The following is a 25516-nucleotide window of genomic DNA, read 5'->3' on the forward strand; positions in this document are numbered from 1 at the left end:
GATTGTCTTGCCCATTTTATGCATTACATACATCAGCAACATTAGTGCCAAGAGTTACTTGTTTGCCAGTGTTAATGTTTGGCCAAACAAACAATAAAGGGATGGTAAGGTCGGGTAGGTAGTACAGCAACTTTTTGTGAGGGGGAGGGGGGAAGCTTCAAGTATAGTAAGTCTGCGGCCAGTACGTTCTGTCTAAAACGTGTGCGTCTGTGTTTGTTCCTGTTTAAAGGGGAGGGGGGGGGGGGGGGGGTGTTGAAGCTTGGCAGGGAGAAAGAGGTAAGGTCTGGTTACAGTAGCAACACAATTTTGTTTATCAATCAATCAATATGAGGCTTGTATCGCGCGTATTCCGTGGGTTCTAGATTATTTTGCACAGGAGGTGACTGGGACTAGTGTGGTGATGTGGTTGTTTTCTAATTTAAGAATGGAAGTGGAAAAGGTGTCATTCTCAATCTCATACTCAAAGATGTTTGCCAGCAGTGGCATGTCTGAGTGAGTGTGATAATTCATTGTGTTACTGTTAGTACTTTTACTCGGTAACAGTTGAAAAAAAGAATCCTGAATTTAAAAGATGTAAGTGTAACCGCTAGCTTAGGCAGTGGGGTTAATCAACAGAAGCAGGGTCCAGTATGGGAGTCTTTTGACCCCCTCAACCAAATTCTGATGGCAGTTGGGATACATGTATTGTCGAAGCTGCGAAGTACAAAGTAGGCGAGGGGGCCCAGAATCCGAAAATGTTTTTGTCCAAACAAGGACTGTCTGTACCCCAGTTCCAAGCTACACGCCAAATGTCAGCTCAGTCAACCCATTAGTTCCAGAGATCTAATTTAATATCTATCGAAGTCTTGACAAACAAACAGACAGAGTGAAACCTATACACCCCGTATTAACTTTTATACAGGGGTGCAGTGTTGTTGCCAGCCTAAGAAGACAATAGGTCATTTGGACCTCCCTAAAAATAACACAATAGGTCCAAATGTCCTGGCTTTAAAAAAAACAATAGGTCCAAATTGTACCGCCATACCTTTGATACATGCAATGCAAAATAACTTACGGTCCGGAGTTAAATCTATCTTTTTACGCAAAAATGACAAAGCCATTGAACAATGATAACACTTCATTATCTGATTCTCACAGACATTAGTGTATGGCACTCATTTAATTGTTCATACACTTTGCGAGGAGAAAGAGGCTGACAAGTGACATTCCTGGCCTACCCTTTTCAATACAGTGCCCGGTGTGCGAATGTAGGGATCCTGCCTGATCTTCGCATTACCATGCCATAGTATTATATTGATGAACTTTCCGCTGTTTGCGCCGTTTTCGGTAAATAGGTACACCGGCTGGATAGGGTATTTCCGTAAACGCAGCCTCGAGTGTCGATGACGACAAACACGGACTCGGCACCGAGTGCATTTTCACTCGTAGCGAACATGAGCATTTCGATCGGGGTTTGTTTTCCGACTTTGCAACTCCCATTCCATTCATTGCAGACCTTGTACGAATATGTATCGGTCAGTTGACCACCAAAACATAAAAACTATCGGTCCATGGACCGGACAAGGCTAGGTCCAATGCGTCAAATCAGAAAGGAATGCATCAGAGACCGAAGACTGAGGCCTGGCAACAACACTGGGGGTTTACTAAATGGTGCAGTCTGGTACCAAATGATCTCCCCGTTTGCCACTAAATCATGTTACCAATTTCTGAGTACACATACATCATTACATGTGTTCTCAGTTTGGTGCATGCTTTTGTTTTTCTCATTGAAAATCCAAACACTTTAAACTGTGCATGGGATGGTAAGTAATCTCAGTCGGTTGCAAGCTGGCCTTAAAACCAGTTTGTTGCTATCGGTGTGGGTTCGAACCCGGGTCTCGGCAAGGAATTTATTTCCAAGAGTAACTTTTTTGCAGACTCTTCCAGAAGTTCAAACAGTTCTGTGTGCACACATGCGCACAATAAAAATCCATTTTAAAGCTCTCAACAAAAACGCGAAATTCCCTCATGCAGGAACTAAATTGGGTAGTGCGATTCAGTTGCTGCAAGCTGTCTACAGAGTTACTGTCCTGTCGAGTTACCTTGAGGAAATTCCCAAGGAAAATAACAAATACCAAATGGCATGAAATGGTGTCATCTGTATCAAAAATACTTAGAGTTAGGTGTTCAGAAGAAAGATTCCAGTTTATCAACAATTATTCAAGAAAATTCAACCACATTTCAGGATTTTGATTTGTGTTGTTATGTAAGTCTGAGCCTCATTTAGGTAGGTTTTAGAAATACCCTTTGAAGCCCTCCTAACTGTTTTACCACAATCCCTTCCCAAAGTGACTGTATGCCCTCATGCACTTCTGTGTTCGATGACTGTCGTTTATTTTGCTGTGTTGTGGTGTGCAGGAAGACGTCAAGTTCTTGACTACGCTCTTTGCTCAACTCACGGAGGATGACACGAGCGATGAGCACAGGCGGGATTTGGTCATGTTCCTGAAGGAGTTCTGCACATTTTCACAAACATTGCAGCAACCGAGCAGAGAAAATTTCTTCAAGGTAATGATGGTGTCATGTGAATTCTAGGCTGTTTTTTCACCTCGCATATGAGTATTTATTACCAGAGCGGCTTCTTGTTGAGTTAGAAACAAGTCGGAAAGTGTGTGTAATAGTTTTTGGTTTCATTCAAAAATGTCAAATTAAAATAATTATATACTGTTCAAAAAAAGAAACGCATAGTTGCTACTTGCCAAATTTGTTTTATTTTTCGAAAAAATTAACAGAAAATCCAATATTTAGATTATTTGTTTGAAATTTGTTATGGACACAGTTGAATGCACACACAGTTCATTTGCATCTTCAAATCAATCAGTCAATCAATACGATTGGGTGCCGAGGCTGTCAAGTCAGTAGGGGGTGTGACTGCCTTGAGCAGCAACAACTGCCCGGCACCTTCTGGGCATGGACTGGATCAGATGCCGGATATCTTGCTGTGGGATGGTGTCCCACTCCTCCTGAAGTGCCTGCAATTGATCGCGGTGATTTGCCGGCGCTTCTTCTCGCCTGCGCACACGTCTGTCCAATTCATCCCAGAGGTGTTCTATCGGGTTCATGTCTGGCGACATGGATGGCCAGGGAAGCACCTGGACATGGTGGTCGGTGAGGAACTGGGTGGTGAGTCGTGCTGTGTGCGGGCGAGCGTTGTCCTGCTGGAATATGGCATCCTGGTCAGCCAGAAGAGGAAGGGCGTGTGGGCTCAGAATTTCCTCCACGTATCGCTGGGCAGTTATGCGCCCTTGGACGTGCACCAGGGTGCTCCTTCCAGCGGTATTGATCGCCCCCCACACCATGACGCCTCCACCACCATGAACGGGTGCCTCATCCACACAGTTGGGCGCGTAACGTTCGTTTACTCTCCGGTAGACCTTCCTCCGACCATCATGTCGCTGGAGCAGGAAGTAGGACTCGTCGCTGAACCACACGTGTCTCCAGTGATTCCGGACGGTCCAGCGAAGGTGCTGGTTGCCCCACTGCACTCGGTTCTGGCGATGGCGGCGGGTGAGGACAGCTCCTCTGTGAGGTCTGCGAGCTCTCAAACCAGCTTCATGCAGGCGGTTCCGCACGGTCTGGTCCGATAATCGGTGTGGCCCGGGGAGAGCCTGGACAGAAGATGAGGCCGACAGGAAACGATTCCGGAGGTGGCGGAGCCGTATGAAGCGGTCGTGAGCAGCAGTTGTCGCCCTTGGTCTTCCCGCTCGTGGCAAGTCAGCAACGGAGCCAGTGGCTTGAAACCTGACCCACAGTCTACTGATGGTGCTCTGGGACACGTGGAAGTGCCTGGCGATTGCACTTTGACTTTGGCCTGCTTGTAAACGACCCAATGCAATTTGGCGGTCTTCTCTGCTCAATCGGGCCATCTTTCGTCGCTGAATTGTCGTCTGATTTCTTTGTGGCGAACAATCCGCTTTTATGGGTTTTGGAAGACATGGTGAGAGCTCAATATTCCCCGTGTTTCACGAGATTACACTGAAGCATGACGAGTGGTCATGCCAAATGAGCAATTTTGACATTGTAGCCACTGATAACGCATGCGTCACGTGCAGAGCTCACTTGTGGCAATGGACGAAAGGTCGACGACCAGAGAAACATTTTCTGCAGTTTGGTGGATATCCTTGTAGCCATATAACTAAATTAACCAAATATTACAAGCTATGCGTTTCTTTTTTTGAACAGTATAATAGCTTTTTTGTTCTAATAGTAATTCACTCACTTTGTTTGGTTTTGTCTGAAGCTGTGTATGTTGCAGTAAATTGTTTGTGCTGTTGTTTGCTTTCATTATGAAAACTTCTGCTGAAATCACTATGGAGTATGGTGCAAAAGATCATTTTCAATTTCTACATGTTCACAAAAATCACATGGTTTGCATGTTTTTCTTGTATTCAAATGCCTGTCCTTGTTTATTTCAGACTTTATCCAATCTTGGCATCTTGTCCACAATCGAAATCATTTTGGTAAGTTCTGTTGTTTGAGTCTTTAGCAGTTGTTGGTTTTGCTTGAAACAGCAAGGTATATTCAGCAGTTGCAAGAGAAAAACTTGTTTGAGACAAAAAAAGATTGTCAGACCTGAGTATTCTCATTCATCTAATTATGTTGCCTAGATATCTGGATTTGGATGATCTACATTGCAGGAGCCAATATTGACTGTCGTTGCTACGGGCAGGACTAGAGCCCGTTATTTCAGACCAAAGTGTGTTAAACTATTCAAAAGTCTATCTGTTCAATCCCTCGCATGTTGAATAAGTTGACTTGTTCATTATTTAAGGTAGAAACGACTTTCAGCATTCATCATTTCATGTGATTCACTGTCATGTTGCAATTTCAAATGCTGTCTGTAGTTGTACATATTATGATATGAATAAGTCATACAAAAAAAAGCATAACAAATCAATCCAGCAAATCATGTGACTATGTTTATATCTTTACAGGGTCTAGATGACGAGAGAATGAGGTCTGCAGCCATTGACATTTTTTCATACATTGTGGAGTTCAGTCCGTCCATGGTGCGCGAATTCATCGTGCAGGAAACACAGAATCAAGATGATGTAAGTGTGTTTTCTCATACCTATGCCTTACTGCTCAGGATACTTGATTTTTATGTACATTTTGATAAAGCCCAAGCTGAAGGGTTTTTGTTAAGTCTAAAATAAGCATTAAGAAGTAGGTATTTAACCACACCTTTGCTCACTATTACTATTAGTGTTTCCCATAAAAATGGAGATTTCAGAATCACATGTCTGACTGCTGGGGATGTTATCATGTGAGATGGAATAAATCTGGTTGCTGTAGTTGTATTGGATGGTTGTGTTAAAGAAGTGATACAGCTCAATTTCCGTTTGCTCGGTGACTAACTTATTAACTGTTTCTCAAGTCAATTAAATTACCTGAAATATGTCTGTGATGACATAAGCTAATCATTGGAAACTGGGCATGTTGACTTTTCTAACATATTCCGGCATTTCTAGTAGAGTTTCTTTTTTTTCAGGATGACATTCTGATCAACCTAGTCATTGAGCAGATGATCAATGATACAGACCCAGGTATGTCTCTTTCTCTCTCTCTCTCTCCCTCTCTCTCTTCTCTCTCTCTCCCTCTTTCTTTCTCTCTCCCTCTCTCTCTTCTCTCTCTCTCTACCTCTTTCTTTCTCTCTTACTCTCTCTCTCTCTCTCTCTTTTTTCTCCTTCTCCTCCTCCTCCTCTTTCGCATCTCTCATTTTCCTCTTTCTCCGCCTCCTTCAACATTTGTAATGAAAAGGCCTCATTTTACATGAAAGATTTATGATGGAAGAGAAAAGAGCAATTATAAGAAATACATGTGAAAGGAACTTTAGCTACGTTGCCTGAGTTGGCCCAAAAAATCAGTCAATTTGTTTTGCATGTTTGTTTCATAGGTCTATATGATATCTGTTTATATTACAGAGCTTGGAGGAGCCATGCAGCTGATGGGTATCTTGCGTCTGTTGCTGGATCCTGAGAACATGCTTGCTACTGCCAATGTGAGTTGGACACATTTAATTTTTGAGTCACTTGAGAAAAAGTGACTCTATGTAATCGGTCAGTGTTAGTCTGTCCGGCCGGCCGTAGACACCACCTTAACGTTGGACTTTTCTCGGAAACTATCAAAGCGATCGGGCTCATATTTTGTTTAGTCGTGACCTCCAATGACCTCTACACTTTAACGATGGTTTCGTTGACCTTTGACCTTTTTCAAGGTCACAGGTCAGCGTCAAAGGAAAAATTAGACATTTTATATCTTTGACAAAGTATCTCGGAAACTATTAAAGCGATCGGGCTCATATTTTGTTTAGTCGTGACCTCCAATGACCTCTACACTTTAACGATGGTTTCGTTGACCTTTGACCTTTTTCAAGGTCACAGGTCAGCGTCAAAGGAAAAATTAGACATTTTATATCTTTGACAAAGTTCATCGGATGTGATTGAAACTTTGTAGGATTATTCTTTACATCAAAGTATTTACATCTGTAGCCTTTTACGAACGTTATCAGAAAAACAAGGGAGATAACTAGCCTTTTCTGTTCGGCAACACACAACTTAACGTTGGGCTTTTCTCGGAAACTATAAAAGTGACCGGGCTCAAATTTTATGTGAACGTGACTCATTGTGTTGTGAATAGCAATTTCTTCCTGTCCATCTGATGCCTCATATAATATTCAGAACTGCGAAAGTGACTCGATCGAGCGTTTGCTCTTCTTGTTTGTCTAGGTTTTGACATGGAGAAATTTGATGTTGACAGAATAAGTTCTTCAGATTGCATAGACAATCCAGAAAAGTGTTCGTGCACACACACCTACACACTCCCACATTCATAACACAGCCCAATTTCAGAAAATATATTCCTCAGGCCTGCCTGTGTATACATTCTTGAGTTTGCCTTTTTTACATTTAGTCAAGTTTTGACTAAATGTTTTAACGTAGAGGGGGGAATCGAGACGAGGGTGTGGTGTATGTGTGTGTGTGTGTCTGTGTGCGTGTGTGTGTGTAGAGCGATTCAGAGTAAACTACTGGACCGATCTTTATGAAATTTGACATGAGAGTTCCTGGGAATGATATCCCCGGACGTTTTTTTCATTTTTTCGATAAATACCTTTGATGACGTCATACCCGGCTTTTTGTAAAAGTTGAGGCGGCACTGTCACACCCTCATTTTTCAATCAAATTGATTGAAATTTTGGCCAAGCAATCTTCGACGAAGGCCGGAATTTGGTATTGCATTTCAGCTTGGTGGCTTAAAAATTAATGAATTACTTTGGTCATTAAAAATCTGAAAAATTGTAAAAAAAAGAATTTTTTATAAAACGATCCAAATTTACGTTCATCTTATTCTTCATCATTTTCTGATTCCAAAAACATATAAATATGTTATATTTGGATTAAAAACAAGCTCTGAAAATTAAAAATATAAAAATTATGATCAAAATTAAATTTTCTAAATCAATTTAAAAACACTTTCATCTTATTCCTTGTCGGTTCCTGATTCCAAAAACATATAGATGTGATATGTTTGGATTAAAAACACGCTCAGAAAGTTAAAACGAAGAGAGGTACAGAAAAGCGTGCTATCCTTCTCAGCGCAACTACTACCCCGCTCTTCTTGTCAATTTCACTGCCTTTGCCACGAGCGGTGGACTGACGATGCTACGAGTATACGGTCTTGCTGAAAAATTGCATTGCGTTCAGTTTCATTCTGTGAGTTCGACAGCTTGACTAAATGTTGTATTTTCGCCTTACGCAACTTGTTTTATTTTGTGTTAACAAGACATAAAACATGACTTGATAAAAGTTTAATAATTCATTGGTTTTTTGACTCACATGCGAAGCAAAAGTGAGTCTATGTACTCACCCGAGTCGTCCGGACGTCCGTCCGGAAACCTTTAACGTTGGATATTTCTTGGACACTATTCAGTCTATCAGTACCAAATTTGGCAAGATGGTGTATGATGACAAGGCCCCAAAAAACATACATAGCGTCGCAGGGGCCATAAATGTTGTCTAAAAAACATTGTCTATTTTTCACATTTTTCACATTTTCTCTGAAGTTTTTGAGATTCAATACCTCACCTATATATGATATATAGGGCAAAGTAAGCCCCATCTTTTGATACCAGTTTGGTTTACCTTGCTTCAAGGTCAAGGTCACAGAAGCTCTTCAAAGTTGGATTGTATACATATTTTGAAGTGACCTTGACCCTGAACTATGGAAGATAACTGTTTCAAACTTAAAAATTATGTGGGGCACATGTTATGCTTTCATCATGAGACACATTTGGTCACATATGATCAAGGTCAAGGTCACTTTGACCCTTATGAAATGTGACCAAAATAAGGTAGTGAACCACTAAAAGTGACCATATCTCATGGTAGAAAGAGCCAATAAGCACCATTAAATTACATAACTTTACCCAACTCACGTATAGCAATTAACTCTAGTTCAGTGCTGGTAACGCTGTTCGCGTCCCCTTGGTAACAAGGGAGACCACTCTAAAAAAGAGAGTGAGCCATCCCATAATGTCCGACCAACTACTGGTCTGACTTCCGTATGCGTGCGCATAGGCCGCCATTTGTATCATTCCATACTCAGCGTTCAAGGGAACGGGACGTGTTTTCGTTCGCTCTGGCTGTGCTCAGCCTTTCTCCTACGTCTTAGGACTTGGATTTCGCCCCTTGGTCGCCGCCTGAGCCTTGCACCTGTACTTCTGCTGTATTTGGTGAGATCTTTCTGTTTTACTTGTAACTTTAGCGACATTTTGTCGCTCATCTCGGACTTACGAAATTTTTCTCTGAAAATTTTTTTGTGAGTTTGTTTGTTGACATGGCGGAAGCGGCGCTGAAAGATAGCGCTAAGAGAAAGCCTAGTGCGAGACAGGTTGCTACTGATGCCTCTCCCAGTAAGAAAGGGTCTCGTAATGCTAAAAATTCTGGTCATGACGTTTCTGCTTTTTCTGCTTTGCCAGCTAAATCACCGGTTTTAGCGGCCATGCTCGCTTCCCCCGTTTTGTCTAAGCAGATTCCAGTTAAGGGTACGCCTGTAGAAGTTCCTGGTGTTGTTTCTGGGACGCCTAGTGGCCCAGTTTTGCCTCCTGCGGATGTAGCGTCTTTGTTGCTCACTTTGAGCTCACAGGTCTCGACCTTGGCTGCCGAGCTTTCTTCAACACGGGCGGAGTTGCGCGCCCTCCCTTCCGGTGTTGCGGATCCGCCTTCGCTTGCCAGGATCCGGCCCTCGCCCTCTGCTACGGCTTCAAGGTCGACTGTCACTACGCGGGTTGATGTGCACGCTTCTCAGGACGGTGACGTTTGCAGTGTGTCTCTGCTGAACTCGCCGGTTCACGGCAAAGGTTTGTCTACCCCACGAGTAGCCGGGTTCTCCGGCGAAAGTGGGGTGCGTGTTCAGGAGGAAAAGGCGACCTTGGCTGCAAAGCCTGCGAGCCGTAATAGCCCCGACAGCCTGGCTGACCCCTCGCGCAGAAGCGCCCGGTCAGTTGGGTCGACGGGCCCTGTTCAGCGAAAGGGCGTTGCGCTCCTACCCCCTTCTTTGGAGGAACGTGGGGAGCCGCATCGTCCTCTCCCGCCCGCGGGGCAGGGAGTGGTTGACCTGGATGACCTTTCGATTGACCAGGAGAGTCTTTCTGGGGGTCACCTTCCCGATTGTCCTTTTGAGCAAGAGGGAGAGGTCGACGAGGGTACGTCCACCATGGGGGACGACCTTCAACTTACTTTGCCATCAAGGTTGCCAAGCGCAGTGGCGCTGGCCGCCGAGACGGCATTTAAGTATTTTCCTGAAGGGGTGGCTGAAAGTAGGTCAAAGCTTCCACCACCTCGTTCTGCCTTTGACGATTTCCGGTCGGCTCGAGAACAGAAACCTCAGTTCCGATTCCGCGAATCTTCGTCAATTGCCTATGAAATGGCAAACGTCTTTAAGGCCAAACGTGGCCCGCCGGTGCCTCTGTTGTTGCAACATGGGGAGGCTCCGGACGATGTTTTGGACTGGCTTGCGAAGCCTGGGGGTCAAGTTTCTGGTTCCTCGAATTGCAGGTTTGCCCCTCAGTCAGTCAACTTGATTGAGTCATTCGCCCTGCCGTCGGCCGTGCTTCCGGTGTCACCGGGAATGGCCGTGTTGCGCGAGGACACGTACAGTAAGGACAAGCCTGTTCCTTTTACTGACGCGTCGCTTGCGGCTATTGAAGAAGCGGGCAGGTCTTTGTTGGAGCTCTCTTCTGTATCAGAGTCTCTACAAAGGTCGTTGTCAAGGTCAATCGCCACATCACTTGACCCTTTCGAGTTCAGGTTCGACGCTTCGGCTTTGGATGTCACCACCCTTCTCTCCACGCTGGCTAAGGTTTCGAAAGAACAGATGTCTCTTTCGGCTAAACTTTATGCCCATGCAGTTCACTCCAGGAGATCTGCCTTCTTGGCAGGTTCCAGGATTCGGGACAGGGCTAATGTGGAGAGCTTGAAGGTCTCTCCGTTCACAGACGGGGCTCTTTTGGGTCAGTCGTCCATTGACGCGTTCCAGAAAGAGTCACAGGATGCAAGGGACATTGCTTTCTCTCACCTTGCGTTACAAGGTTTCCAGAAGGCTCCTAAGCCTCAGACTCAGACCGCCAGCGAGCCTCAGAACTCTTCTTCTGGCGGCGGCGGCAAGTCACAAAAGCAGTCTTTCGCTTCGAGGGGTAGGGGCCGCGGGGCTCCTTACCCTAAGAGGGGTCAATCTTTTGGAGGGTCTAGGGGGTCGGGGCGCAAGCCTCACCCCCAATGATGTGTTCCCGAACCTCTCATCCCGGTAGCCCCCGCACTGGTTGTAGCGGGCGGCCCATCCAGGGCCCTCACTTCCTGGCTGCAGCTAGTGGACAGCAAGTGGGTTACCGGGATAGTGAGTTCGGGATTCCGGCTTCTCTGGTCAGGGGAGAAGCAGGCCTCGCAGCTAGGATTCTCGATAAACCTGGTAAAGTCGGAGTTGGTGCCATCTCAGAACTTTGTTTATCTGGGCATGGATTTCGACACCAGAATCTGGTCTGTCCGTCCTTCTCAGAGAAGGATCGACAAGCTCCAGGATCTGATACGTTCTCTTTACGGAAAGAATCGGGCCAGTGTGCGGGTTCTGGCCTCGGTTCTGGGCCAAATGGATTCAATGGCGACTCTCATCCCGTTAGGCCGGGTGCACAAGAGGCCTTTCCAGTCTGCTCTGCAGGCTCGTTGGGATCAGTCATCCCAAGGCTGGAATCTCCAGATAGCTCTGGGTTCATGGTTTCTGCGCACAACTCGCATTTGGTTGCTCCCTCTGTTGTTCCAGGGAGTGCCCATTGTTCGCAAGCCTCCAGAGAGCGAGCTCTTCACGGACGCCTCTCTGATGGGGTGGGGAGCTCATCTAGACGAGCAGACGGTGTCAGGGGTTTGGGACTCATCCCAGTCCTCCCTGCACATCAATGTGCTAGAATTGGAGGCCGTCTCTTTGGCGCTGCATGCGTTCAGGCCTTTTCTGGTGGGCAAGCATGTCAGGCTCCACACAGACAACACCACTGTGGCGGCTTATGTGAACAGACAGGGGGGGACGCGTTCTCCCAGTCTGTCAGACAAAGCTTGCTGTCTTCTGACCTGGTGTCACACTCAAGACATTCTGCTTTCAGCCGTGTATCTGAGGGGCAGTCTGAACGTCCTTGCGGACACTTTGAGCAGAGGGGACAAGGTGGTTCACTCAGAATGGACTCTTTCACACCATGCCCTGCAGCGTCTCTGGGCTCAGGTAGACAAGCCCAAGATCGACCTGTTTGCCACGAGGTTCTCGGCGAGACTTCCTCTCTTTGTGTCCCCCTTCCCGGATGCTCTGGCCTGGAAGGTAAATGCATTGGAAATAGACTGGACAAACCTGACAGCGTATGCCTTCCCTCCGTTCTGCCTTTTGGGCAAGGTACTAAGAAAGGTCGACTTGGAGAAACCAGCGCTGGTTCTGGTCGCTCCTCTTTGGCCAAGCCAGCACTGGTTTCCAGACTTGCTGCGTCTAGCAGTTCGGCCCCCGATCCCTCTCGCCGTGAAAAAGGGAGATCTTGTTCAGCCTCGGTCAGGCATCCCCCACGAAGATCCGCGGATCCTGAGCCTTCACGCCTGGATTCTGTCCGAAGCTCTTTGCTTAAGGCAGGGGCCTCTGCCTCCACTTTGAAATTTGTCCGTCATGCCCATAGGGAGTCCACGACTTCTGTGTACTCCTCCCACTGGGCGGCATGGTCTAGGTGGTGCTCTCTTAACGGGGTTAAACCTTTATCACCGAGATCGATGCAGGTTGCCAACCACCTGGCTTGGTTGGCAGAACAGGGAGTTTCACCCTCGTCTCTTCGCGTACGGAGGTCAGCGATCTCCTCAACTCTTTCACAACTCGGACACAAGATTACACTCGGCGGAGTGATAGCTAGCGTCATTAAGGGTGCCTCCCTTACAGCCGCGCGCTCTAGGTCACGTCTCCCTGCCTGGGACTTGATGCTTGTTTTGCGGTTTTTAGCCTCGGAAGGTTTTGAGCCCATTCTCTCGGCATCCTTGATTAATGTTACACGCAAGGCGGTTTTTCTTTTGCTGCTCGCAACCTCTCGGAGAGGTAGCGAGGTGCATGCTTTGTCAGGGTTAGAGAAGGATATCGGTTTTGAGAAAGATGGGTCTGTTTCTCTTAAATTTACACCAGGTTTCCTTGCTAAGAACCAGAAACCTGGGCATATCTCTCCTGTACTCCACATCCGGCCTCTGAGCGATGTTCTTGCCCCGGGCGACCCTGATGTAGTTAATTGTCCTGTCAGGTCTCTCAGTAGTTACCTGTCACGCACAAGGCATCTCCGTTCAGAAAATCAAAAACTGCTATTTATATCTCTGAATACGGCTAGGCATAAGGACATCGCAAAGGTTACGTTGACCAAGTGGGTCTCCAATCTTATCAAACAAGCTTATGCCTGGTGGGAGGTGCAATCTGGAGATATTAGGGCGGTCTTGCCTCTCACGGCAGCCAGGACACACGAGTCAAGAGCATGGGCTTCGTCACTGGCAGTCCTCAGGTCTGGCCGGCTTACTGAGGTACTGGAGTCAGCCTACTGGCGTTCTGAGGATATATTCATTAACTTCTACCTCAGAGATGTCTCTTCACGGAGACAGGACGGCAGTTCCGCGCTACCTGCTATAGTAGCCGCAGGACAAGTCCTTCATGCTTGAATTTTGGTAAGTACCCACCACCTATAGTAGCAATCTGCTATATGTGAGTTGGGTAAAGTTATGTAATTTAATCCAAAATTTAAGTAATAAATTTTAATTTAATTAATATACTTACCCAACTCACATCGTTTAATCCCTCCCGCCTCCCCGCTGTGGTTGGTTTTGGGTCTATAAAAGAAGTGAGTTGGGCTTCGTATGGTATGATACAAATGGCGGCCTATGCGCACGCATACGGAAGTCAGACCAGTAGTTGGTCGGACATTATGGGATGGCTCACTCTCTTTTTTAGAGTGGTCTCCCTTGTTACCAAGGGGACGCGAACAGCGTTACCAGCACTGAACTAGAGTTAATTGCTATACGTGAGTTGGGTAAGTATATTAATTAAATTAAAATTTATTACTAAAATTTTGGATTGTACTTCCTATGTCTTGAATTAACAGCTTTGTGTTGCATGACCTTGGATGACCTTGACCTTGGGTCAAGGTCACATGTATTTTGGTAGGAAAAATGTGTAAAGCAGTTCTTAGTGTATGATGTCATTGCTAGGTTTAGTTATTTGACCTTGACCCTGAAGGTCAAGGTCATGTAAAGGTCAAGGTCAAGCATGTGAGTCGTATGGGCTTTGCCCTTTTTATATTTAGTCAAATTTTGACTAAATATTTTAACATCGAGGAAGAATCGAAACGAGGGTCGTGGTGTATGTGTGTGCGTGTGTGCGTGCGTGCGTGTAGAGCGATTCAGACCAAACTACTAGACCGATCTTTATGAAATTTGACATGAGAGTTCCTGGGTATGATATCCCCGAACGTTTTTTTCCTTTTTTTGATAAATGTCTTTGATGACGTCATATCCGGCTTTTCGTGAAAGTTGAGGCGGCACTGTCACGCTCTCATTTTTCAACCAAATTGGTTGAAATTTTGATCAAGTAGTCTTCGACGAAGCCCGGACTTCGGTATTGCATTTCAGCTTGGTGGCTTAAAAATTAATTAATGACTTTGGTCATTAAAAATCGGAAAATTGTAAAAAAAATTATTTTTTTCTAAAACGATCCAAATTTACGTTCATCTTATTCTCCATCATTTGCTGATTCCAAAAACATATACATATGTTATATTTGGATTAAAAACAAGCTCTGAAAATTAAATATATAAAAATTATTATCAAATTTTTTTTTTTCGAAATCAATTTAAAAACACTTTCATCTTATTCCTTGTCGGTTCCTGATTCCAAAAACATATAGATATGATATGTTTGGATTCAAAACACGCTCAGAAAGTTAAAACGAAGAGAGGTACAGAAAAGCGTGCTATCCTTCTCAGCGCAACTACTACCCCGCTCTTCTTGTCAATTTCACTGCCTTCGCCATGAGCGGTGGACTGACGATGCTACGGTCTTGCTGAAACATTGCATTACGTTCAGTTTCATTCTGTGAGTTCGACAGCTACTTGACTAAATGTTGTATTTTCGCCTTACGCGACTTGTTTATTTGTTACAGAAAACAGAAAAGACAGAGTTCCTCAGTTTCTTCTACAAACACAGCATGCATGTTCTGACGGCACCGCTGTTTGCAAACACTGCCGATGAGAAACCTAGTCGAGGTAAGAACTATTCAACAGAGCAGCTGAAAATCTTGTTGCTTGAAGGTGATCGATCACAATTTATTTTGCAGTTGTTATTTTTGCCTCGCTGTCTTTAAAAATAGCAACAAAAGCATCCACAACAGAGCTGTCAAAGAAACAGTTACATCCAATAAGTGGTCAAACTTTTCATTGGGTTCTTTAGATAATAAGAACTCAAGATTTGTTTACTTGTGTTTTGAAACCACAAGCACAGAAATTTGTCTTCAGTGAGAGAAAATAAAATCTTAAAGAAATGAACAGCTGTCATTCTGTAGTATGGACTCAAAAGCAAGAAGGGGTTGTTTAAATGTTAAATGAAGCTGGAAGAAAAATAGGGTTGTCGTTGTTTTACTCAGTACAACAAATCGACCAAGTTAATAGCTCACACACACAAAAATTACTGTTTTGGGATATTGTTTGGAGTTGGCCTGCAGAACACTGAAACTTTTCAAATCGCTGAAAACTATGTTGTCATTTCAACACACGTGCCGAGCTTGTTTTGCAATGTGAGGGAGTGTCACAAAGGATTGCCTTAAACTTCCGAAAATTACAGAAACTATTTTGGCCATTTCAGGAAATTTGCAAAAGAAAACGAATCGTAGCAGCGCCCCTGACTGTTTTTTTTTTAATATGATGCAGATGACTACCAGACTGCCCAGCTCCTGAGCTTGATCCTGGAGTTGTTGTCATTCTGCGTTGAGCACCACACCTACCACATCAAGAACTATGTCATCAGCAAAGACCTCCTGCGACGAGTCTTGGTGCTTCTGGGATCCAGGCATTCTTTTCTTGTCCTCTGTAAGTTTTAAACATAGCAGCCTTCAATCATTGTACTGTCTTTGTCCTGCATTGGCTTTGAGCACTGTAAACGTTATGTTCTCCCTGATCGTGTTCCCACCTTTTCTGTCTAAAAGTGTCAAGTTCTTAGTCTCATTAGAATGCTTTTGCACTCTGAAAACTAGAAATTGTCATCAAGTATACATCACTTTACAGAGCGGAATTTGTTCAGGCAGAATTAGGATTGATGAGGTACTCAAATGTTCAAAATATGCATAGATCGCAGGAATGACAATTTCCGTCTGGTAATCTGGAATTCCAGATTTTGAAAATGGTTTTTGGATGATCATTTTGACTGAGAAAAAATGTAGGTAGTAATGAAATTGTGTGGATGTACTGTATTGTATTTCCTTGCATGTAGTATCCTGAAATGGTGTTAAAATGGCCGTGTTTCGGGGTGTCTTGCCCCCTTGACCCTGGGGTTTTCTCCTGGTTTACAAATGTCCCAGCTTTTATCCATGTTAACCTTTCATTATCAGGGCCTAGCATTGTAAGCCGTTCGGCTTACTTTACGCCGAAATAACATCTCCAGTACGTGGAACTCGATTTGGTGTACGCCGAAATGCAAAAACCTGTTATTCCCAAACGGTAAACCCAAACAGTCCCAGCTTTCGTTTTGTGCGCTGTTCGGTTCAATTCTCAATCGGTTTGACAGTTTGCTTGAGCACGCACTTCCTCTGGCATTGCATGAGCTTGCTTTGTGCCGGTGTTTTGTGGCTCTAGACTTGAAATAATGTCTCGAAGCGACATTGTTGAACGTGGTCAGCCATTCAGTGACAAAGAATCCAGGTATTCCTGGAAGTGGAAATGGCACTTTCAGGCCAAATAACACAAGATTGTCAGTTTTCTTGTTTTCTGTCTGTGTTTTGCCTGTTGGTGAAGGCATAATTTAGTTGCTCAGTCTTCTTTTGGGGGGGGGGGGGGGGGTGTCATTTGAGGTAAGAAAATCGCAAAAAAATCTTCAAATTTTATATTTTCAGAGTTTTTTTTCTATTTCACCACTATTTATATTTCTTCTTTTTTTCCCCCACCAGGGGCCAGACCCCCGCCTTTGTAAGCTGAACTCACTTTTTCCAATGCTAGGCCCTGATTATTCATAAAGCATTGGTTGGTATTTTTTGTTCAGGTGCCTTACGATTCATGAGGAAGATAGTTGGTCTGAAGGAGGAATTTTACAATCGCTACATCATTAAAGGCAACCTCTTCCAGCCAATTGTCAACCTCTTCCTCCGCAACGGGGACAGATACAACCTTCTCAACTCAGCCTTGATAGAGCTGTTTGAGTTCATTAGGGTGGTAAGTACAGACATAAGTAGCATTGCTAGTGCTATTGTGTTGTACCTGGATCATTTACCATGAGCTGCTGCTTTGTCTAGGTTGTTCTAGTGTGCAAATATTTCTTGTCCTTACACAGTAGAAAAATATATATACACATACACAGTTAAAGAAAAAAAGTTTTGACAGCAGTATTAGTGTATGATTCATGATTGTTCTGTTTTGCAGGAAGACATAAAGACCTTGTCAACGCATGTGGTTGAGAACTTCCAAAAGGAGTTAGAGGGTGTCAAGTATGTCAAGACATTTGAGACTCTGAAACTACGCTATGACCAGCAGCAAGACAGGCTCAAAGACAGGATGAATATAGAAGGGTATGTGTGTTGTGTTAACACACAACTATGAATGTATGTGCTGTGAAATAACATGTCAGTGTGCATGATGTGGACATAAAAGTTTGAATTGACTTAACATACTTGTGACTGTTTGTTGTTTTAACTGGAACCCATTTGCATGATCAGTGTGAGAAGGAATCATACTTTATAGGACACTCAGTAACAGAAAGTCCTATTTGATTCACAGATACAGATGTACGTTTTCTACATTCTGTTCATTTGATTACATGGGACTGTTTACTTTATTTTTCCTTAAGTTTGTTTTCAATAGTGTGAGACGCTTAAAACTGTTCTGGGGTTTGCGCCATATAAATAGCTTTATTATTGTTTATTATTAAAATTAATGACATGTGTTTTATTGAGACATATTAGTGTTCATTTTGCCAGCAGACATGCAGCATCCTTGATGCGGAACAGCCGGTTCCGGCGTGATGTTCGAACGTTGGACGAGGAAGAGGAGTTGTGGTTTGACCAGGACGAGGATGCAGAGGACAGTGATGGTCCCCCACAGATGTCTGATCTCCTCAAACACAAACTGGAAGCTGACCTCGACAACATACAGAAAATATGGGAACATAAAAAAGGTTGGTGGTATATTATGCTGTAAAATTCATTGCCTCTGTCTTGTTCTCTTTAGCGATTTTTTGGGTAGAGCTGGATTTGTGAAGTATCTTGTTTTTTTTGGCTTTGTTGGTCACTTTTGCTAATTGGGATCTACATGGAATCTAAACTTGAGTTTCTCGGGTAAGTTGCCAACGGTTTGCACAACACTAGCAGCACTTTATGAACTCGCTTACTTTGTACATGAAATCTTGACTTTCTCTAGCTTTGCATTTACACGCCACTGGCATTAATTACAGAATCGTGACTTTGTACTTGAAATATGTGTAATCTTGATACGTTTGTGTGCACTGCAGCGAAGGAGCAAGGGGAGGTGCGTGACGTGTCCCAGCGGCTGATGCACAAGTCCACCCCCATCAACATCAACCTCAAGACGGGCAGCAACAGCCCGCTGTCCAACCTGCTGGGCACCACCCCCACCAGTCCGGGAAGTCCCGGGAGTCCCGCCAGTCCAGGGAGCCCAGGGAGTCCTGGGAGTCCCGATTCTCCTTCCTCGCCGGGCCGTCTGTGTCCCACGCCTCACACCTCTCCTGTCACCACCACGCCAAAGCCCGCTGACAAGACAAACGCAGTGACGAAAAAGGTGAGTTCAGTTTAAAGTCCTCTGTACTGGTTGGTTGTTGGGGGGACACGTTGAATGAAGCAGTTGTGGCTGTCTTCCTTTTCTGTTTTAGGTGGGCAGTCTCCACGGTTAGACTTGTTGATCAAATCTAATGTTTGCAGAGGTGGGGTTTATAAAAGGATCCAAGTAAATGGTCTCTTTCTGTCTATTTGAACACATGAAGAGACGGGCGCAGTGGCGTGGTGGTAAGACGTCGGCCTCCTAATCGGGAGGTCGTGAGTTCGAATCCCGGTCGCTACCGCCTGGTGGGTTAAGAGTGGAGATTTTTCCGATTTCCCAGGTCAACTTATGTGCAGACCCGCTTGTGACTTAACCCCCTTCGTGTGTACATGCAAGCACAAGACCAAGTGCGCACGGAAAAGATCCTGTAATCCATGTCAGAGTTCGGTGGGTTATAGAAACACGAAAATACCCAGCATGCCTCCCCCGAAATCGGCGTATGGCTGCCTAAATGGCGGGGTAAAAACGGTCATACACGTAAAATTCCACTCGTACAAAAAACATGAGTGAACGTGGGAGTCTAAGCCCATGAACAAAGAAGAAGAAGAAGAACACATGAATAGCCCACTTTTCATGTTGAAATAATTGAAATTAGACACATTTCTCAGCTTCTATGAGTACCCTTCCAGGACCCTCCCCCCATGAGTGTTTTATTTTTTTCTGCCCCAGTCCCATCCGTGTGTATAAATGTTTGGTTGTGATATTGTACACTTTGAAAATACTGCAGGCTTGTCAGTAAGATCAAAATTTGATTTTCTTTACATTTATTATCTAGCAGTAGACGCCGGCTGTAGAACTCTCGGATATGCCTTAGTGTATCATGGGGATTTCACTCCATTCTCTCCTTTCTTTGTTAAAAAAGTGGGAATTATCTTTTAATGTTTCTTCCTGCTGTTTCAGCCTGGACTGAGAGGTCTGGTGGACTATCCTGATGAGGATTCAGAAGAGGAAGAAGAAGAGGAGGAGGATGATGATGTCATAGCGCCATCACCAAAGCGGCCTCGAATAGGAACCTAACACAAGCAGGCGCATTAAGCTCAACTTTATCACACACAGTTCAGTACTGTATGGACAAGAGAAAAAAACAAAAGCATTGCAATGGTGAGGGTAGACGGACCTCACAGCAACCAGTGCAAGTCTCAGCCTTAAAGTGGTGTTCTTCTAGTGACAACAGGTCAGGATTCAGTTGTGAAATAGTGTTTTCCCAGCATTGTCTCCACCACTACTGCTGCATCAACAATCGCCGGCGCACATCTCTCTTCATCCGCGTTCATCAGCTTCAGAAAGGAACTCATAACCCGACTTCTCTCTTCATTCCACTCTTCTTCACCCTCAGCTTATGTTCCGTTGACTTTCTCCATTTTGTTCTTTTTAGGATGTCTTTTTTTCTTCTTCTCGGTTTTTAACACTGTTTCTCTGTTGATGTTTTTGTTTTTGTTTTATGGTCTTGGAAGTAGGTGTACTTAGATACTTAAAATAACTAAGAAGAGATTGGCACAATCAGTATAATACAGAAAATGTTTTGGAATCCGCATGTGCCCTTGTTCTCTTATTCTCAGTCTTTTGTTTGTGCTTGGTTTTATCTTTTTATGTTGGCAATTTTTATGACAACAGAGTGATCATTAATATAAGAAGCCTAGGAAGGTGATGGGTATACAAATTATGAATAAGAATCAAAAGGGAGGATTTGCAATGGTCAGGAAGCCTATCCACAATCATTGACCTGTGTTTACTTCTTCAAAGGGAACACTGACTAAAAATATCATCTGGGCTTTCCTGAAAGAATGAGTCGATGTCACATTGTAAAAGGGTTAAAGCTTAAACTTAACATTTAGACTGCAATCATGTAAGCAAATCTTGAACTGTCCTCGATTTGATCTAAAGCAAATCTTCATGCCAAAATGATATCTGCAGGCCGTCCTCGCTTCAGCTTTAAAAAAGCTACTTTTGGCAAAACAAAAGATTTCAGAAATAGTTTTTAGAGCATGTAACATTTACAAGTCATATTTGGAGGCCTTCATGTGTGTTGGTGTCCCATTCAGTTAGAAAGGAGGGAGGGTGATTGAGGTTCAGTATCAATGTGTTCAGCTTCTCTTGCCAGCCCCCCCGACCCCCTCCTCTTTCTTTTGCTGACATTTTCATTCTTCCTTTCTTCATCATTGAAATACTCTGATGCAAGAGAGTTTTCAGAAAATTATTGGAAGGTTTCCACAAACTTTCACGAAGAGTTCTGTAAAGTTCTGCAATTGCTGTCAGTAGGTTTTGATAAGCAGTCAGCTGGGTATGGCACCCTTAGAAGTTAGTGTTAAAAAAGAAACACTGATCACCAACAACAGTCACTATTCAGTTTGTGAAGCCATATTTATATGTATACCTGTACATCATATCCACAGAGATATCTACCTGAACGAAAGAAACAAAAGATTTGGTTGATTTGTAAATGTAATGGAATCCAGAGTGTTTTGTATTTTTGTTGCTTTGTGTGTGTTTGCTGTTGTATGAGGGAAGGAGAGAATGTCCGTTGCTGTGAAGATGACTGAAACAGTAATCTTAGTGCTGTGTTGAAATTGAAAATTAAAATGATTGTGCATATTTTGTTTCTGCTCGAAAAGATGGAAGACTGAAATAAAGTTTAAGAGGAATGAAAAGGAAGTGAACAGAATTGAGGGGCAAAATCTGACAATAAATTGAGAAATAATACTGAGAGTATAACATGTTGGGTAAGATCAACCTACTTTAATTTTACAGGCAGTTACATAATACTGTTACATGTTACTCAGCAGCTGTATTAAGGCAAAACTTAGCTGTTTTTGTTCAAGGTATCTTCCTTGCTGTGTGAACTACATGTAGCACAGATCCATCTTAGTTTACAATCATTAACTTTCACTTGAACACCAGTCAACAAACTACTGCCTGTGAAAAATAATACAATTTATGAAATCAATTTTTTTTATGGCTTACCCCGGTGGAAGCAGCATTTCGTCAAGTACACAGTGCTACTCAGGAATCTTTCTGTCTGATTTTGCTGAACAGTTGGCTAATTCCGACATCATGCAAAGCTCGCGCTGCAATTTTCGTGTATCTTTTTTAATTTTAATAATACAACCAGAAGCTTTAATCATCTTGCAAACAATTTCTAACAGGAAAGTTTCAGTTTTACGCGTTTCAACTGAAATGTTTCTTTTAACACTGCCTAGTACGTGTTAGCCTATCCTGCACACAAAAAATATAGAATTCAAAGAAACTTCACTTTAGCTGAAGGACAACATACCTTCCTTGCTGTGTAAACAATTTTGCACATCTCTACAGGTCCGTCCAGGTTTTTGCCTGAAATAAGAGACTTGCACTTTAAACACTTACCAAGAATATATTGCCTGTCTGCTTCTTGTGCAGAGTTGGGTTTTCTTTTTCTGAATTAATTAATATTGTTACTCATCGTTACTGACACCTGTGTCAATCTTGGAAATTGATTCAGCAATGAATTCCAACTCTGCACAGGAAGTTTGTAGGATTTGGTCAGTTTCCAAGTGAAAGGATGCACGTATCCCTTGTGAAAGCCTGGATCAATATGTCGTTGTTTGCATGATCATCCACAGGAAGGAGAGTATCTTTGAAGTCTCTTCTTTGTTCTTGGTTTGCTGACAGGCAGCATTTGCCAGGTTTGCTCAGCATGATTGGCATGCTCCCAGTAAAAATGGCATCACACACCGATAGAGCTGTGTTTGGTTGGTGTTCAGTTCGTTTGCGACATCACTTCTATGGGTCTCATTCACGAGTGTGCCACACAGTTTGTAAGGGCTTTTTTTGCTGCTTGTTCAGACTAAACTTGTCTGAATAGCTTGTATGCTAATGCAACTTTTGAAGCTACATGTAGTTAGTTTCAAATGTTATGGTAAATGGTCCAGTCAAAGGCCCAGTTAGAAAGGTACACCAGGTCAAAGCCCTCTCAACATCTTGGATGCAGAGTTATTCCCTCGTACCATCAACTTCATTTTCATGACAAAGTTTTTGGTGATAAATGACTTGGGACTGTTGTTTCAAGTGATTTTCGAGAAAATTGTGGATGGTGAAATTGCACAAGATGTTTGTGAAACCAGCAGCACTGCCTGCAAGGAGCAAAGCTTTTTATACTGCTACTCATGTGTCTCATCCATCCTTCACACATTGAAACCTGCACCAAGATATGTCATATGGACACAACCCTGGTGTACCTTTCTGTATTGGCCTTGGGATATCTAACTACCTCTGTGAAGTTCACTTCAAATTTTCAGTTGTTAAAGGTTCATACATACATATATATACATGTACTGAATTCAGCAGGCTGGGGAATTCTCCTAGGATCAGCGGTTTTCAGGGGAAACCCAAATGGTTTTCTGAGGAAAAAAAAAGATCTCGGAGAAAAAAAAATTCTCAGAAAAAAACAAAAGCCCTGGGTGAAAAGATCACTTACTATATACATGGACTTAATACACAAGTCCTGATCCATGTGCTATGGTTCACTGTCCAGAAAGAATTAAATTTCGTGCCAGGAGAGGCCTGACACCCTCAAGAAATGTCCATAATCAATTTTGGATGGTAGGCTTCGCGCCCCTGGGCCCCCCAGCGAGGCGTTTCCACTTAACCCCACCTTGGTGGCCCCTGGATCTCGGCCTGCTTCTGAGTTTTTTTCAAGACAGTTCTCCAGCCTGATTCAATCTTGCACATCAGTGAAGGGTTGGCTGCGCATCTGAGACATTGAAACATCTCCTTTTGTGTTCCTGTAGACATTGAAGCATAAGAAATGGTTGAAGCTTTCGAATTGTGGAAGTAAATCCATGACTGACTGACTTGTTGAGTAGATCTTGCAATAGAAAGTGTGTATCCTTCAGATAAGACCATTCAGCAGTTGCAGTCCATGTAATAATGGCAGATGTGGTAATCTGAATTGCTCTACGTATTCTCTTTGCAGACATTTCACGTTTTGGTATTTTAATTTTTAGATGTATGTCATATTTTACTGCTTTTGGAACTTCTTGCGTTTGATAATGCATGAAATGTGTGCAAGAAACGGCTTGGTTTGAATGAAAAAATTATTGCAGAAATAATGATCCCTCGTTTTGTCAGTTTGCCACTTCTTTACTCCTTTCTAGCACATCATGCTCTGTTGGTTGTTTTTATTTTTTTAAACATAAAACTGACTGTAGAGAAGAAACGGAAATATTGTCATACATTTCATGAATAGTTTTTCGACCTCACACACACTGGTATTTGGAACTATAATGTTTGATTTTGTTCATTTGTGAATGCCTGTTTTCAGTTTGTAAGGTACACCACATTACAGAGTACTGTTTAAAACGCCTAAATTAAAAAGTAAAGTTTAAAACGTTTTTCAAATACTGCTTACTGATACAGGTAAGACTGGTCAAGTTTTGTTTATTCAGAATACCTTTGTGTCGTACATGCATTCAGTGGTCATCTTCACATATGCAGCAATCTTGATCGCAGCATGTAGAGATAAAGCTGAGCACTAGATCCTAGCAGGCATACAAATGGCAGCTGTCCTCGTTCAAGGGTCATACACTGTAGATAACTGATTCAAATTATTATAGACCAGTGTTGCAGTAAAGCAAAATGGGAACCTGGAATGTATATATATGTATATTTTTTGTTGAGCGTTGTGTATGAACCAGACCCATTGCCACCTCGGTACTACTGTGGCAGTTTATTATGTTTCAAGTCACTTTGCATTGATTTTAAATGAAGGTGTGCAAGTACGATGTCTGGGGGAGTTGGTAGTGGGGAGGCAGATTATAATAAAAAGTGCCAGGAGATCATTGTCACTGTAAATGGACCTGTGAACCTTTCAGTAGGCGTGATACATTTTGTGTAGTTACTGACAGTAAGTGTTGCGACTGACTGATTGATAAAATTTTTATCATGTAAACAATTTCATGTTCAAAATAAATGCTGTGCAAAAAGCATGGTGTAAGTACATCAAGCGTCTTTCTCTCCCTCAGTCTCTCTATCTTCTTATCTCCCTTCTCTCCATGCACTTTTATGTTTTTGACACTTATTCAAAACAACACCTGTTCGAATGGACGCTTGTTTTAAGTGGCATTTGTACAAATAGACACTTGTTCCACACGCACGTTTGAAAATAAACGTACGCACATGAATAAACATCTTCTGCAATACTCTCGCTAGTGTGGGAGTCAACTGATTTCTTGTACAACTATACACACATTTACCCCCCGCGGGTTAGGGGGAGTCCCATATTGGTTGGGACGATAAAGAATTTACCCGATGCTCCCCAGCATGTCGTAAGAGGCGACTAACGGATTCTGTTTCTCCTTTTACCCTTGTTAAGTGTTTCTTGTATAGAATATAGTCAATTTTTGTAAAGATTTTAGTCAAGCAGTATGTAAGAAATGTTAAGTCCTTTGTACTGGAAACTTGCATTCTCCCAGTAAGGTAATATATTGTACTACGCTGCAAGCCCCTGGAGCAAATTTTTGATTAGTGCTTTTGAGAACAAGAAACAATTGACAAGTGGCTCTATCCCATCTCCCCCCTTCCCCCATCGCGATATAACCTTCGTGGTTGAAAACGACGTTAAACACCAAATAAAGTAAAGATACTATACGTTATTTGCGTTTTTGACCAAAATATGACATTTTACACAGATCGAGACAGTCATTGTTCTCCGAGACCGCGCTAGCAGTCGAGGTGAACAATGACTGTCGAGATATGTGTAAAATGTCATATTTTGGTCAAAAACGCAAATAACATTTATGTATCGATCGAATTCCTTTCAGGTACTATGACTTTGTTGTTGTTTTGACGATTGAACGAGCACACACACATGCAATCAAACACATAAGCTTCATATTTGGGCGTTTCAGGTTGACCGAAACTTCAAAG

The 25516-nt window shown here is 43.2% G+C and overlaps 1 protein-coding gene across 3 annotated transcripts in view; it reads left to right on the forward strand.

The window, feature by feature from the left end:
- Window positions 1-24589, forward strand: part of LOC138953424 (serine/threonine-protein phosphatase 4 regulatory subunit 3A-like) — a 37822-nt gene extending 13233 nt beyond the window's left edge. The window contains exons 5-16 of one of the 3 annotated variants that reach the window (XM_070325230.1): window positions 2398-2547; window positions 4455-4499; window positions 4974-5090; window positions 5531-5585; window positions 5964-6040; window positions 14743-14845; window positions 15506-15664; window positions 16830-16999; window positions 17207-17352; window positions 17746-17957; window positions 18291-18577; window positions 19517-24589. In XM_070325230.1, coding sequence (XP_070181331.1) covers window positions 2398-2547; window positions 4455-4499; window positions 4974-5090; window positions 5531-5585; window positions 5964-6040; window positions 14743-14845; window positions 15506-15664; window positions 16830-16999; window positions 17207-17352; window positions 17746-17957; window positions 18291-18577; window positions 19517-19633 — 1638 coding nt within the window. In that variant the 3' untranslated portion in view covers window positions 19634-24589. The remainder of the gene's footprint in view (window positions 1-2397; window positions 2548-4454; window positions 4500-4973; window positions 5091-5530; window positions 5586-5963; window positions 6041-14742; window positions 14846-15505; window positions 15665-16829; window positions 17000-17206; window positions 17353-17745; window positions 17958-18290; window positions 18578-19516) is intronic. The other 2 variants (XM_070325231.1, XM_070325232.1) reach the window with 2 other exon arrangements.
- Window positions 24590-25516: the final 927 nt, after the last annotated feature.

The sequence above is a fragment of the Littorina saxatilis genome, linkage group LG17, assembly GCF_037325665.1.
Source record: "Littorina saxatilis isolate snail1 linkage group LG17, US_GU_Lsax_2.0, whole genome shotgun sequence".
Classification (NCBI taxonomy): Eukaryota; Metazoa; Mollusca; class Gastropoda; order Littorinimorpha; family Littorinidae; genus Littorina; species Littorina saxatilis.